Here is a 16,283-nt window from a genome sequence, read left to right as displayed (position 1 = left end):
TAAACACTACCTAATAAATTCCCTGTAACCTACCTCACTCCTCTATTGTCAACCCATGTCCGTTATTTTCTTTTTTTTAATCAACACTGTTTGTCAACCTATTGTATTTGTGCTGCTTTTTCAGTCATGTTCCCCCTTTTTTTTTTTATCTTTATTTGTATTTGTTCTCAACACTTTTTATTCTTTATGCTCAATTAGTATTAAGTTCTAGATATTAATGTTTTTCTTGCCCGAAACGCATTGCGTAATAGTGGCTTTAGGCATTGTACCTGAATAAACATCTGAATCTGATAAGAGCCGAGAATACGGTTGAAAATCACTCTATGGGCAATACAATCCATATTTCAGACTTCATAAGCATTGTTGGTTATCGCAAAAGGAGTCAATCTAACTTATCGACAGGCATGGGGGTCGACCCCAGCCTCCCCTATGACACTCGACATACAGTCACAACTCAACATGGAAAGTTGCATGAGGCTAACCGCAAGCGTCTGGCCTCCAAATTCTGACAGACAGACAACCTCCCTTATAGATACAGATATGTGTTTATATTGATGTGTAGTTGTGTACAGCCTTGAGCTGGATGTCTGCGAGGATCTGTCATGGTTGAGATATTTGCAAGGGGGATTCTTATCAATGTTCACCAACAGAATGCATCCAAAATAGAATTTTCAGCTTTTTCCTCACTCTCTGTGTCACTAGTAGTAAAGTGAACGTGTTTTTGTAGTTCCCAATACAATTTCAACATCGGCAAAAATGGATCTAAATTTAAGGAAATAAATTGCTCTGCTTTTGGGACATGCTGCCTGTTATGTCTAATATAAAACCGGTTGCCTGTCTATGGTGTAGCCATAGCCACCCTTCGGGAACCGTGAAAGGGTGTTAGTTCTATTGAAACTAAACTAACACGGGAAGAGAGGTCCTTTCGTTTGCCAGTGGCGTCTATCTTCGCCCCTTCCTATACAAGCAGGAGCCAATAGATAATTACTAGAACTATAGAAGCAGAGGCCAATCAGCATTCTATGCTGATTGTTTTAAACTCAATAACTTTAGCTTTAAATATTGTGTTCGATTTAGAACTTGTTCCAAAAAGAAGACCGATTTAGAAAGAAAACACAGAAGACGCTACAAAAGATGGAAAAACAGACTTCTGAAATACTCAAGTAAATCCGAATATCGAAACCAATGTAAATTAATCTAAACATGACGAGTGAGCAAATTAACAGGAGATTGAGCTATTATACCAACATCAAAAAATGTAAATGGAGCAAAAAGCTACACACGAGGTAGGAAGAAACACAAAACTAAATATTTCTCATATATAAAATAAAATACAAATATTCTACCAGTATTGAGCCTATGTATACAGGAGAACTTTCCTTCACATAGGATGAAAAAAATGTATAAAATTATGAAAGAACAGCAGAACGTAATATTTAGCACCAAACAGACAATATGAAGGTTGAAGATCCAGACAACTTCATGAACTACAGCCACAACTCACATGATAACAAGTATTAACATAAATACGGCAGACTTTCACAAACTGACAAAATGCTCATACACTCGACCCTGAGCCTGACTCCTGGAACTCCATAATCATAAAGAAATGCAAAATACCAATAGCATGAGCACTCGTTGTAATATAAAGAAAAAGCTTAGATGCTGATGCGATACCAGAGGTACTAGCTTAAATCATCGGACGTAACACCACTCCACAAAGGAGGTAATAAAGCAATGGCAACAAAACAAATCCCAATTAAACTCGAATTTAGAACAAAAAGGTCCTGCATTTCGCATTTACTCAACCTAACCACTTTCATTCTCAACTTCATATCAGAGAGGCAAAAATATAAATAGCAGAATTTAGCTAGCTTTAGCAGACGATGCCAAAATCAGCATGACAAAAGCCTCAGTAGGAGACATTAAAAACTACAAACAAATATAAGTCTTAAAGTAGGAAACGTAAAGGAACATGATATTCAGCAGTGAAAAATTCATCTACTGAGATCTAGTAACTTACCATGTGCCAGGAAAATTATAGGTGAAGGCTATGGACCTTTGAATCAATGGATGCCATCACAATGCTCCTGCTTTTTAAATCACTTGCGCTTCTCCGCCTTGAATACTGCGCAATACTTGCACATACCCTTTCGAGTGAAGGTATATTTCTGAAAAAATGGAAAAATACAGGGAGCATATGTGGCCTACATATGCTGTGGCCACAGTTAAACGGCTCTATTACTGGGACTATCTCATAACACTCAAAATGTAACTTCAGGAAAGGAAACAGGAGCGGTTTTATATTATATATAATTTCAAGACACTGGAAGAATAGGTCCCATATATGAACAAAAAATAATAACATACCGGAAAGAAAAATTTGGTAGGAAATACAGAACAAATCTCGTGAAGAGTAGAGGTCTATGGTATTTCAAGTTTCTTTAATTAAATATTGTGAATAACTTTGGAGAAAAAGTGAGTTTAAGTAACGGAAAATTTGACAAATGCCTGGAGGAAGTGCTGGATCAGCTCGGTTCTTATAGCTAAGTAGGCTTACTGGGGCCGATGCTGGTAATAGCCTTTCCAATCACGTTATTATCAGACAAGCCGGACCCCCCCGCCCTCCCTTCGGGATTGGGTGAAGAGCTCTCTTTGCCGACAACAAGTAAATTTATAGAACAATCTCGACTGCTCATAGGACCATCACCATTACCCACAGAACCCTGACTAGCCACAGGACCATCCCTAACACTCACAGGACCATCCTGAACACTCACAAGACCATCACCACCACCACCATCAGGATCATCACCACAATGCATAGGACCATCATCACTACCCAACAGGACCATCATCACTACCCCACAGGACCATTAAATGGCCACCGTCATCACTACCCCACAGGACCATTAATGGGCCACCATCATCACTACCCTACAGGACCATTAATGGACACTATCATCACTACCCCACAGGACCATTAATGGCCACCATCATCACCAGACTGCCGGTAGATGGCCATCATCATCTACCAACATCTACGCTCCTTCAGCTCGTTTATTAATGCATTTTTGTTTTCCCTGCTAACTCAGTTCTGCTCGCGAGAAACCATCTTGTTGCGAAACGCCAGACAATTGAAGGCCTGAAAGAGCACCTACTTTCTTACGAATTGGTTTCGCCTCCGTCTATCGTTGTCTATTCAAATATAATTAATCACCCCCCCCCCACCCCCACCCCATCTGTGAATGCGCTTAGCAGAGCTCCCAGAGTCACGACTTGAGCCCCCAACCTTGAGCGTTGTGCCGAAGACCACAAACGAAGGTGATCCATGAGTCTGTTACTCATATCTGACCTTGAACTGGACCCAGAGTGTGCCCGACAACACCGTATATAAAGAGGCGCCGGCTCGATCCACCAACACAACTCTTCCTCTCCTCTTAATCCACAGTTGTTGTCTTCCTCTCGTCTGCTGGAAGCCAACACCAAGACCAGCTTTGTCTTGACTCATAATTCTACTCCAGGATGAAGCTTTTGACTCACATAATATTTGCCGGTAAGTTTATAATACAGTTGTGATGTGCTATTTAATATATGTCTATATATAATGCTATTGGAGCTTTCATGGTTGTTGTTGATTACCGTGAGTAAAACACCAAGCCATGCTGCTATACGTCGCTTGTCAGATGTAAAAAAAACTTTGCATAGTGGCAGGTATAAGCATTCTGTGCGGCAAATAGCATTTTCTAGGAAGGTGAGGACCAAAGGGAAGGGAAAAGGGGAAAGCCATTACGACTATATAACACTTGGAAGGGGTCAGGATTAGGATCTGAATAAGGAATGGAATAACGTTTTTTGATACCCAGTGACGCCAGACTAAAAGTCAGGCGTTCAGTTACCCGAGTCAATGAAGGACCGAGATGCTCATCGCGTCACTAGAACACACCAGGAGCTCATTAAGAACAAGAGCTAACAACTTTCATGGTAGGTATCACAGAACAATTAACTTGCCTGAACACAAAGATGCAAGGACGCTTCACACCCATAACAGTTTAAGGGCAGTATTTGTGCCTGTAAGATGAAACTCTTGCTTTTGAAGCAACCTGTCCTCTTACAAAGAATGTCGCTCTTCGCTAGTATGCTAGTTACATTAGATCAAAAACTGTCGTTCTAGAAAATGGAAGCGGCTCGCGAAAGTGACGTATCGTCCCTTTTTCTGTTTTGGGTCCTCTGACAGGTTAGTAGAGGATACTTTCAATTGACCGTTTTCTTGACGTTGGAAACGTTAGAAGGACGAGCTGTTTGTAATTTATTCACAGTTTCCAACTTAGGAATTCCCTGTAAGACATAATTGAGTTTATCCTGATACTCGCACATAAAAGTATTGCAGGAAGATTGAAAAAATGAGCTTCACGAAAGATGTACTGATGTTAAGTACCTGAAAAATAAATTCTCTTTTTCTTGGAACCAATCCTCTGTTCATTTTTTAACACAGTTCATTTTTGTAAGTTAATTTTTGTACTAAATCGTTTACGTTAACACTGGAGATGTTAATATGTTTTTATGACTAAAATGTGTTAAAATTATGCAATGATTTAAATACTTTCTTCTTCAACAGTTGTGATCGGCGTTTCCTGTTCCACACGACTCGGTTACTTGCCTCCAACTAATGGTTTCAACGGTAACGGTAATGGTGCCGTTAACGGAAATGGTAACGGTGGATACAGCAATGGCAATGGCGCCATAAATGGAAACGGTGGATATACCAATGGTAACGGTGCCGTAAATGGAAACGGAAATGGCAACGGTGGATACACCAATGGTAATGGTGCCATAAATGGTAATGGAAATGGTTTAGTTAATGGTGTAAATGGAAATGGACATTTTAACGGCGTAACTAATGGAAATGGAATAATCAATGGCAATGGTAACGGATATTCTACTGGCAATGGAAATGGTTTTAGTAATGGTAACGGAAACAAAAATGGCTTTAGGAATGGTAACAGTCGGATTAACAGAAATGGTGCTAATGGGTACAGAAATGGTAAGCGAAATGGTAATGGTGCCTTAGCTAATGGAAATGGAAATGGCAATGGACATGGTTACATTTATAGTAATGGAAATGGAGTCAACGGTAATGGTGTCAACGGTTACGTCAATGGCAATGGAGCTAACGGTAATGGTGTCAACGGTTACGTTAATGGTAATGGAGTTAATGGTAATGGAGTCAACGGTAATGGTGTCAACGGTTACGTTAATGGTAACGGAGTTAATGGTAATGGAGTTAATGGTAATGGAGTCAACGGTAATGGCGTCAACGGTTACGTTAACGGTAATGTAGTTAACGGTAATGGAGTTAATGGCAATGGAGTTAACGGTAATGGAGTCAACGGTAATGGCGTCAACGGTTATGTTAATGGTAATGGAGTCAACGGTAATGGTGCCAACGGCTATGTATATCGTAACGGTAATGGAGTTAATGGTAATGGAGTAATCGGTAATGGAGTCAACGGTAATGGTGCCAACGGTTACGTGAATGGTAATGGAGTTAATGGTAATGGAGTCAATGGTAATGGAGTCAACGGTAATGGTGTCAACGGTTACGTGAATGGTAATGGAGTTAATGGCAATGGAGTTAACGGCAATGGAGTCAACGGTAATGGTGTCAACGGTTATGTTAATGGTAATGGAGTTAATGGTAATGGAGTCAACGGTAATGGAGTGAACGGTAATGGTGCCAACGGTTATGTATATCGTAACGGTAATGGAGTTAATGGTAATGGAGTGAACGGTAATGGTGCCAACGGTTACGTTAATTTTAATGGAGTCAACGGTAATGGTGCCAACGGTTACGTTAATGGTAATGGAGTCAACGGTAATGGTGCCAACGGTTACCTTAATGGTAATGGAGTCAACGGTAATGGTGCCAACGGTAATGGTGCCAACGGTTACGTTAACGGTAATGGAGTCAACGGTAATGGTGCCAACGGTTACGTTAATGGTAATGGAGTTAATGGTAATGGAGTCAATGGTAATGGAGTCAACGGTAATGGAGTCAATGGTAATGGCGCCAACGGTTACGTGTATGGTAACGGTAATGGAGTCAACGGTAATGGTGTCAATGGGTACACCAATGGAAACGGCGTCAACGGGCACACCAATGGTAATGGAGGCTACACTGCCAATGGTAACGGTGTCAACGGCATCAATGGCAACGGTCTCGTCAACGGCATCAATGGCAACGGTCTCGTAAACGGCATCAATGGCAACGGTCTCATCAACGGCATCAATGGCAACGGTCACGCCAACGGCATCAATGGCAACGGTCTCGCCAACGGCAACAATGGCAACGGTCTCGTCAACGGCATCAATGGCAACGGTCTCGCCAACGGCATCAATGGCAACGGTCTCGCCAACGGCATCAATGGCAACGGGTACACCATCGCCGCGCCAGCCTCTCCCTCTGGCCTCTACCAGACTCCCTCAGTGTAAACTGCACCTCTCTGGTCTCCCCCACGAGTCTACCCGACACCCTTAGTGTAAACTGAGTCGCTCAGGTCTTCTTATGGGGTCTACCAGATCTCCGAAGTGTAAACTGGGTCGTTCAGGTATACTCCTCTGGGGTCTATTACTCTCTACTGTATTTACTTGAATTTATTTGCTGAATCCAATCTGCTTATGCATATTTATACAAAACGTCACATTCTGTGTGAATATTTATACGCTAAAGCCACTTTCCGCTTTGTGTATACGCTGAAGCCTCTCTCTAATGGATAATAGTCACCTTTATACATGCTCTAGAACACTGTTCAACTGTTCAGTTCATTTTTATTTTTCCATTTTCTCATTTCCAGCTATAACTATAAAATGTAAAATGTATAACTTGAGTTTGATGAATGGGATTTATCCTTCGGGAGAGGTTCCAATCGTGCTTAGAATTACATTTCTGACGGTCTTGTGCAACTGAAAATATAAAACAATAAAAATATCTCATTTATCAGATTTTGTTAATTAGTTTCCTTGTTTTGCTCGTGTTTATAACACGAACGAAAATGAAAATCATTACCGCCCACAAGATAGGTATGAGGTGCATAATAAATGAATGAACTCTTTTTTTTTTTCTCTCTCTTCTGGAAGATTATGCCCCAATTTGGGCACTTTTTTTTCCCCCATGACATTTCTGTTTTGGTTAAATTGGAATCTTAGAATATCAGACAGAAACTTGTTTCTTGTGAGAAGTCCTTAGTGTTTCAATGATGTTCATGTTGGCGTCAGAACATAGGTAGTGGTTTAATATTCATACACGGGCAAGGATTTAAGTAAAGGTACATGATACATACTTTCTTGGATTGGAGTTTGTTATTGTTTTAACTTGCTTATATGTTAATGAATAATCACGTGTCCGAGGTAGTTACGAGTCGTAGATACTTAGGCGCAAATACAGAAAGATTTGAATAAATGAGTGTTATAATGGTGAGATCAGAGTATATCGCGGTACACAATTGCCGATGCAAACAATAGTTAATTTTTTTTTTTGTATATTAGGTCATTTCTCTTTTAATTTGCTCTCAATTTGAGTATTCTTAAATCGTTAAACTTTTTGACTTGCAGATTTGTTTACAAATATTATGAAGAATTTCTTCTTACTGTTAAGTTGGAATTTGTTGGCAGTGACCCACGTGGGAATTTGTGATAGTTGTTACATACAAGAGTTGTTACATTCTTGTACTGCCACTAGTACGCGTAGCGTTTCGGGCAGGTCCTTAATCCTATGGTCCCTGGAATACAATCCCCTGCCGCGAAGAATCGTTTTTTGATCCAAGTACACATTTTACTGTTGCGTTAAACAGAGGCTACAGTTAAGGAATTGCGCCCAGTAAATCCTCCCCGGCCAGGATACGAACCCATGACAAAGCGCTCGCGGAACGCCAGGCGAGTGTCTTACCACTACACCACGGAGACTGTAAAGTCTCATTTCACGGAGACTGTAAAGTCTCTAGTTCATTATTTGCAATGTCGTTTGAAAATGATTTGTATATGAGAACATAAATGTTGTGTCATCAGGAAATAACATTGTTGGCCTAAGGTGTTGTGAGGCAGCTTGGAGCACTTGTAGATGAATCTAAGAGAATCTTATCCTTAGGAAGAACTGGAAACCAATTAGTCAGTAAAACGTTTAAAAACATAATCCACTCTACTCTCTTGTATACACAAACCGTGACAAAGTGGCCAACAGTTAATTACTAGATACAGGGGCTACTTGATTAATGAGAAATACAGTGATCTGCGGCAAAATACAAGATATAGTAAGTAGTCCGTACATCGTCAATACTATAGTGACCTATGGGTAAATACTTGACAGTTTTTACTAGGCATATTCTAAATGCAGTGGCCAACAAGTAAATACTACACGTTGTGGATAACAAATACACTGCAAATAATGCCCTACACGTTAACGCCCAATCAGAACAAGTGAAGTTTAGTGAAAATACAAGTGTTACTCCTCTTCGAATATATTTTCTTCAAAACGAACTGTAATAGAAAACCATTCTTGTAATACGTTTGGAGTAACTTTATTAAATAGGAAAAATCAGTTAACACGTAAAACACAGAATATAATGCAATAAAAAACTGGTGAACTAAAATTGATGGAATTTCCAAACTAAGGTGGTATATATATATATATATATATATATATATATATATATATATATATATATATATATATATATATATATATATATATATATATATATATATACCACCTTAGTTTGGAAATTCCAAACTCGCAAGTGAAATTAAATAACTTTAGACACACCCCCCCATCCCCACCAGGAGACTCGAACCCTAGCCAGCACAGTTGCTTCACAACACCTGGCATAACTGGTACGCCTTTAACCCACTACACCAAACTCAGACCCTTAATAGCGATGGAAATTCCTAGGTATTTACCCCAAATATTTTGGGAATATTGCCTTATCTGCAGGTATACTGCCTTATCTGCAGGATATATATATATATATATATATATATATATATATATATATATATATATATATATATATATATATATATATATATATATATATATATATATAAATATCAAAAGATCAGAGTAGCAATTGAATTACATAAAACCTTAAGGGATGAAATAATTTATAAAATCGGCTTAACGCTTTACTCTCCAACTCACATCGTTAAAAAACAAAACAAATAACACAAAAAAATTTGAAGATTTTGCGTAGCAGCTGAAAACTTTGTACCAACAAAATCATCATTGGAAGTGGCTATCAAATTGGCAATAGTACAATTAAAGTAAAAATATTGTGAAAGAAGCAGCTGTTTGTTTTAAGTCAGCTGTTGTTGATAGTAAACATTGACGAAGATGGTAGAAGGTCAGAGGCTTCCGGGCAGAAAATGTTGATGGCTTTAGAACCTCTGTCTCTTTCTTTCGCTGTTGCTGAAGGCGACAGGATCTCCGTCTCTTCTTGTATCCTTTGTTGGATACATGAGGATATCTGCCCCCCTTCCTGTCTGTTGTTCAAGACAGAATCTGTCTCCTCCTGTTGTTCAAGACAGAATCTGTCTCCTCCTGTTGTTCAAGACAGAATCTGTCTCCTCCTGTTGTTCAAGACAGAATCTGTCTCCTCCTGTTGTTCAAGACGCGGGTTCCAGGACCTGAGAGTCCAGCAGGGAGGGTCTCGGTGCGTCCGGGGCTGTGACGGGGCGAGTTAAGCCTGCCCAACAGCAGGCAGGATGTTCCGTATCTGCTGCAACAGTGGCAGAATTTGTTGAATTTGTTGTTCAAGTGTTAGGGGTGGAGCATCTGTTGGAGCGGTTGCAGGATCTGTTGGTCCGGCTGTAGGATCTGTCGGTGTAACAGGATCTGTAGCAGGATCTGTTGGTGCGGGTTCAGGATCTGTTCGTGTAGCAGGATCTGTTGGAGCGGCTTTAGGATCTGTAGCAGAATCTGTTGGTGAGGCTTCAGGATCTGTTCGTGTAGGAGGATCTGTTGGAGTGGCTGCAGGATCTGTAGCAGGATTTGTTGGTGCGGGTTCAGGATCTGTTCGTGTAGCAGGATCAGTTGGAGCGGCTTTAGGATCTGTAGCAGAATCTGTTGGTGAGGCTTCAGGATCTGTTCGTGTAGGAGGATCTGTTGGAGCGGCTACAGGATCTGTTGCAGGATCTGTTGGTGTGGCTGCAGGATTTGTTGCAGGATCTGTTGGTGTGGCTTCAGGATCTGTTCGTGTAGCAGGATCTGTTGGTGTGGCGTCAGGATCTGTTGCAGGATCTGTTGGAGCGGCTGCAGGATTTTTTGCAGGATCTGTTGGTGTGGCTTCAGGATTTGTTGCAAGATCTGTTGGTGTGGCTGCAGAATTTGTTGCAGGATCTGTTGGTGTGGCTTCAGGATCTGTTCGTGTAGCAGGATCTGTTGGTGTGGCTGCAGGATCTGTTGCAGGATCTGTTGGTGTGGCTGCAGGATCTGTTGCAGGATCTGTTGGTGCGGCTGCACGATCTGTTGGAGCGGCTACAGGATCTGTTGCAGGATCTGTTGGTGTGGCTGCAGGATTTGTTGCAGGATCTGTTGGTGTGGCTACAGGATCTGTTGCAGGATCTATTGGTGTGGCTGCAGGATTTGTTGCAGGATCTGTTGATGTGGCTGCAGGATTTTTTGCAGGATCTGTTGGTGTGGCTGCAGGATTTGTTGCAGAATCTGTTGGTGTGGCTTCAGGATCTGTTCGTGTAGCAGGATCTGTTGGAGTGGCTGCAGGATCTGTTCGTGTAGCAGGATCTGTTCGTGTAGCAGGATCTGTTGGTGTGGCTGCAGGATCTGTTGCAGGATCTGTTGGTGTGGCTACAGAATTTGTTGCAGGATCTGTTGGTACGGCTTCAGGATCTGTTCGTGTAGCAGGATCTGTTGGTGCGGCTGCAGGATCTGTTGGAGCGGCTACAGGATTTGTTGCAGGATCTGTTGGTGAGACTGCAGGATCGGTGGGCCCTGCATTACGATCTGTAACTACTGCAAGAGGATCCTTTGGTCCTGGAAAAGGATCCCTTGGTCCTGCATTTCTGTGTGTTGCAGCAGCAGGAGAATCCCTGCGGTCTGCTGGCGTTGCAGAGGGATAATTTGACCCTACATTAGGTCCTGCAGCTGCAGAATAGGGGACATTCGGTGCTGGTTTGGTTGCATGCGGCTTGACCTCAAAAAACGCAGGATTATTGTGATTCAGGAACGTAGGCAAACCTGGCAGGCCCAGAAGACCCGTGTGTCTGATGGTGGGATTACCACGTGTAACGGGTCCGAAAGGTCGGAAAGGTGTAAATGATGTGAACGACGGACCATTTACAAAGTTGAAGCCAAAACTGGAAGTTGTGGATTGGCGAGAACATTCGCATCGGCAGCATCTGTCTTCGGGGCTGAGGAAGAGGCAGCGGTTGACGCACCTGGGCACGCCGGGACACAGGTAAGCGGCGTCTCCACAATAGCATTCGCGACACCCGTCGGGCCCAATGGCGATCCGACACCCTAAGGGACATCGCAGACGCGGCCCGCTGCGACACCTGGGCCAGGGGCCGTTCAGGGATCCTGATGTGAATCCCACAAACGTGTCCAATCCAGTAGAAGCTTCTTCAGGGGGCACTTGTCCAAATGGCTTCGTTTTTGGTCTCGCTGTCGTTGGTCTGCGGGTCGAAGTGTCAGTCGAAGTGGTGGGGGCGAGCGTGCAGTTACAAAAGAAACAGCCACTGTTGTCGTCTCTGTCAATACAGCCCCGGAGGCACTCGGGCATGGCTGGGCACGTGCCAGGCCCGTCACAGCGGCACTTGCGGCACCCGTCCTCGCCGTCCTCCACGGTACACCCGTCGTGACAGGTGACGGGGGGACAGACAGCCCGCTGGGAGGTGCACACACACCCGGGGCACCCGTCGTCACCCACGAGGGACTGACAGTTGGAGGGGCAGGGGCCAAGGGCGGCACACAGCTGGGGTTTAGGCGGCGGGCAGTCACAGCCACCGCAGCCGTCAGGTCCCGGCCCCAGGGTGCAGCCAGGGGGACACTTGACAGTGGTGGCGTTGGTGGGACAGTCCGGTAGGACCACCCGTCCACACACGCACACTGCGCATGTTCCGTCCGTGCGAGGCAGTGTGACGCATGAGTCCTCGCACACCCGACATCCTGCAACACCAGTATACCAGAGATTATACGAGATTACTTCAAAACAAATCAAATATATCGTAGTCACCCTGAAAACCAAAAAGAAGATAGAAAATATATACTGACAAGAACATAGGATTTAAGAGCAGTCATATCCACGATAATAATTACTTGGTTTATCAACAACAAAGAACTTGAAACAAGAGAAGGTAACTCCTTGCATTCAGACCAACCACTTTGGCTGGAAAGTAGAGCAACGGTCTGGCTTCATGCAGGTCGGCGTTCATTCCCTCGACCCTCCAAGTGATTGGGCACCATTCCTTCCCCCCCTCCCCCCGTCCCATCCCAAATTCTTATCCTGACCCCCAATTTCCTCCCTCCTTGCATTCTACAAATATTATCAACATATAAAGTGCTGAACGAGAAAACACTTAGCCATTACGACTGTATTGCACTTGGAAGGGATATGAGGATAAGGATTTAGGATATGACGGATAAGGCCGCTTGAACTGGACGGTAGAGCGACAGCCTCGCTTCTTGCAGGTCTGCGTTCAATTCTCGACCATCCAAGTGGTTGGCCACAATTCCATTCCTTCGTCCCATTCCATATTTTTAATAAATGCACTGGGAGAAGTTATTAGTATTGTAGCGTCAGCTGCAGCTGTATGAATAATTTATGAATAATAACATTATTCATCACCCAGTAACATTATATTGTGTAAGTTATCACTGATACATTATATTGTACAAATTATCACTTATACATTATTGTATAAGATATCGTTAATACATTACACTCTTTAAGTTACCACTGATGCATTATTGAATAAGTTATTACTGATACATTATTGTATAATTTATCACTGATACATTATATTGTATAATTTATCACTGATACATTACATTGTATAATTTATCACTTATGCATTATATTGTGTAAGTTATCACATACATAATATTGTATTTGTTATCATGTATAGTGAGTGAGTTATCACACATATTGTTATTACTAATCAATTATATTGCGTAAGTTATCACTTATACGCTACATTGTGTAAGTTATCACTTTTACGCTATATTGTGTAAGTTATCACATGCATAATATTGTGTAAGTTATCACATGCATAATATTGTGTAAGTTATCACATACATTATTTTGAGTAAGTTATGACTAATACATTATATTGTGTAAATTATCACTGTTTCATTATATTTTGTAAATTATCACTGTTTCATTATATTGTGAAAGTTATCACATACATTATACTGTGTAAGTTATCACACACATTACATTAAGTTATCACATACATAATACTGTGTGAGTTACAACTGATTCACACACACACTCCATTTACACATATACGACACCCCTAGAATTATAATCAGTTATATAACAGTTTAACCAGTACTTAGTGAAAGAATTCTTATCGAACGCCTCGCCCAGTGCAGTTGACCCACTCGCCTTAAGGGAGCGAGGGATGCCGTTACCTTCTGGTAGTGCTGCTCACACGCACATACACACACGCACACGCAGACATACACACACACACGCACACACAGGCCAGAATCTGAAACCGGTTTCTGGTTGTAGAATAGTGGATGGTTTTAACCACCGTTGTCTCTATCCGTTAACTGGTTGTGTGGCCGGGCCAGCTGCGAGCCACATACCACTATAAGTTATTCATCACCTTGTGTGTATGTGTGTGTGTGTGTGTATGTATGACCACTCACCTACAGAAAGGTGAGGCGTGGTGTTGACGTTTGACCCCTGCAAGCACATACATTAAGTGGGTACACATACATGTGTATGTGTGTGTATATACACTCACACATACATGTGTGTGTGTGTGGGGTGTATATACTAGGTATACATGTGTATACTAGGTGAGTACATGGGGGCCTCGTGGCTGAGTAGACAGCGCCCCGGGGTCGTAGTCCTAAGGGCCCGGATTCGATTCCAGGACAAGGCAGAAACAAATAGGCAGTGTTCCTTTCAATCTGATAAGCTTGTTCACCTAGCAGAAAAAATAGGTACCTGGGAGTAATACGGTCTGCTTCCTGGGGATGCGTGTTCGTGTGTTAGAGAGAAATATATGTAGTAGCCAAAATAGAGGAAAATAAATTGGTTAGAAAAGCGGGGTCCAAGAGCTAATAGCTCGATTCTACAGACAAAAATAATAAATTCACCTGACACTCAATATCCTAACCGGTTCCAATGACTGACCCCAATCTTAGATCATACCATGACTCTCCTTAACTAGCGTCTCGTCTAGTCTTACTCACATTAAGATCATTAACCAACACATAGACTAAGTAGTAAGCCACAGGACCATCTTGTGGCTGTCATTATCAAAGGGTTACATCCATGGGAACGCTGGTGAAGGTGAGGGAGGCTGGTGATGGTGAGGGAGGCTGGTGATGGTGAGGGAGGCTAGTGATGGTGAGAGAGGATGGTGAGGGGTGAGGGAAGCTGGTGATGGTGAGGGAGGCTGGTGATGGTGAGGGAGGCTGGTGATGGTGAGGGAGGCTGGTGATGGTGAGGGAGGCTGGTGATGGTGAGGGAGGCTAGTGATGGTGAGAGAGGATGGTGAGGGGTGAGGGAAGCTGGTGATGGTGAGGGAGGCTGGTGATGGTGAGGGAGGCTAGTGATGGTGAGAGAGGATGGTGAGGGGTGAGGGAAGCTGGTGATGGTGAGGGAGGCTGGTGATGGTGAGGGAGGCTAGTGATGGTGAGAGAGGATGGTGAGGGGTGAGGGAAGCTGGCGATGGTGGCAGGAGTGAGCATTTACACTTAGGCACGAGGGAGAAACTACAATTACCAAATATATTCACTTGGATCGAGGCTAAGGAGGAGGCGGAAGAGTTAGCAACTACCTCAACCATTGACCTCACCAAGGAAGGTCACATTGACCTCACCAAGGAAGGTCACATTGACCTCACCAAGGAAGGTCACAACCAAAAAAAGTCATTCGTGCCAGTTTTTGTGTCGGACATCTCCTCCTCCTCCTCCTCCTCCTCCAAGGAGCAGTGTGAGACATCCTCTGGCTGGTATCCCAGCTGACTCTAGACGTGAACTCTGCAACTCAGCTGGTTCCTGACCTCGACCCTGTAACTCAGCTGACTCTTGAGATCATTCGGAAGTCTATCTACTCTATAACACCGACCTTACCTAACCTACTTAGTATGTTAAGATAAGCATCTTATTGCTTCGTAATTACAATTATTACCTAACCTATAATAGGTATAGGTTAGGTAATAATTGTAATTACGAAGCAATAAGATGCTTATCTTAAGATACTAACAAGGTTAGGTAAGGTTGGTGTTTTCTATGAATCTTTTTAAGGGTATCTATTATGTTTAGTATATCACCTATGCACGTAGTTAATAAGTCAATATTAACTTTACGAATTTGCGAGAACGGGTTGCTCTATAACCCCACATATAGAGCCTCAAAACGACTAATAAACAGCTAAAACTGAAAGGTACAGCCATTGGTTAGTAAACAGGGATTAAAAAAAAAGGCTTTAAGCAAAAGCCTTGCAAATAATATAAACATGTACAAAAGCACTGAAAATAATATAAACAACCAGAAGAAGCCGAAAGAAAGAAGCTAATATCAGTGTCAATAAACCCACGTTTTCATAAGAGAATAAATAATTCCCAAATCCAAAATCATTGTTAAATGGCTTTTGCCACAAAGAAATTTAAGCCCCTGTGTCTTGCAGTGATGGGACAAATTACTACCAACCCGGCCAACACACACACAGCTTAGCCACATTATGTTTGCGTCGCTTACAACGCTGTGACAAACTGAATAGCAAATAAACAAAGTTTTGTTTACATCTGGGTACTAGGAGCACGTGGCATCCAGCTGGTCGACCAGCCCTTACCTGCGAAGCTCTGTGCTGTGGCGTACGAGAACACAGCCACCAGTACCGTCACCAGCAACGCCATCTTCTGGACTGACTGTGGCTGCCTGGACCACGGGAGATCCCACACCTCCAGCGGGGCAGATATAGCCACGCTGCACGCACACACACACACACACACACACACACACACACACACACACACACACACACACACACACACACACTAGGATGCACAACCTATGCCTGCATTGTTTCCTG

General features: G+C 42.7%; 3 protein-coding genes across 3 annotated transcripts in view; 1 reads left to right on the top strand and 2 right to left on the bottom strand.

Annotated features, from left to right (window-relative positions):
• LOC123759808 (uncharacterized) overlaps window positions 1-16,283 on the bottom strand; it is a 99,171-nt gene that overhangs the window by 17,540 nt on the left and 65,348 nt on the right. The window contains exon 2 of the mRNA XM_069317928.1: window positions 2,024-2,171. The gene's annotated coding sequence lies outside the window, so the exon portion shown is untranslated. The remainder of the gene's footprint in view (window positions 1-2,023; window positions 2,172-16,283) is intronic.
• LOC123759807 (uncharacterized) lies at window positions 3,526-6,594 on the top strand. The gene is made up of 2 exons (XM_045745066.2): window positions 3,526-3,556; window positions 4,619-6,594. Exons 1-2 carry the CDS (start codon window positions 3,526-3,528, stop codon window positions 6,490-6,492), a joined length of 1,905 nt encoding a protein of 634 aa, XP_045601022.2. The 3' UTR covers window positions 6,493-6,594.
• Window positions 9,165-16,154, bottom strand: LOC123759659 (nascent polypeptide-associated complex subunit alpha, muscle-specific form). Its single transcript, XM_045744863.2, has 2 exons — window positions 16,044-16,154; window positions 9,165-12,175 (listed from the first exon to the last, which is right to left on the bottom strand). The coding sequence occupies exons 1-2, from the start codon at window positions 16,105-16,107 to the stop codon at window positions 9,732-9,734; spliced, it is 2,508 nt and encodes an 835-aa protein (XP_045600819.1). The 5' UTR covers window positions 16,108-16,154; the 3' UTR covers window positions 9,165-9,731.

The sequence above is a fragment of the Procambarus clarkii genome, chromosome 8 (genome assembly GCF_040958095.1).
Source record: "Procambarus clarkii isolate CNS0578487 chromosome 8, FALCON_Pclarkii_2.0, whole genome shotgun sequence".
Lineage (NCBI taxonomy): Eukaryota > Metazoa > Arthropoda > Malacostraca > Decapoda > Cambaridae > Procambarus > Procambarus clarkii.
This window is presented reverse-complemented; position numbering and strand designations above follow the sequence as displayed.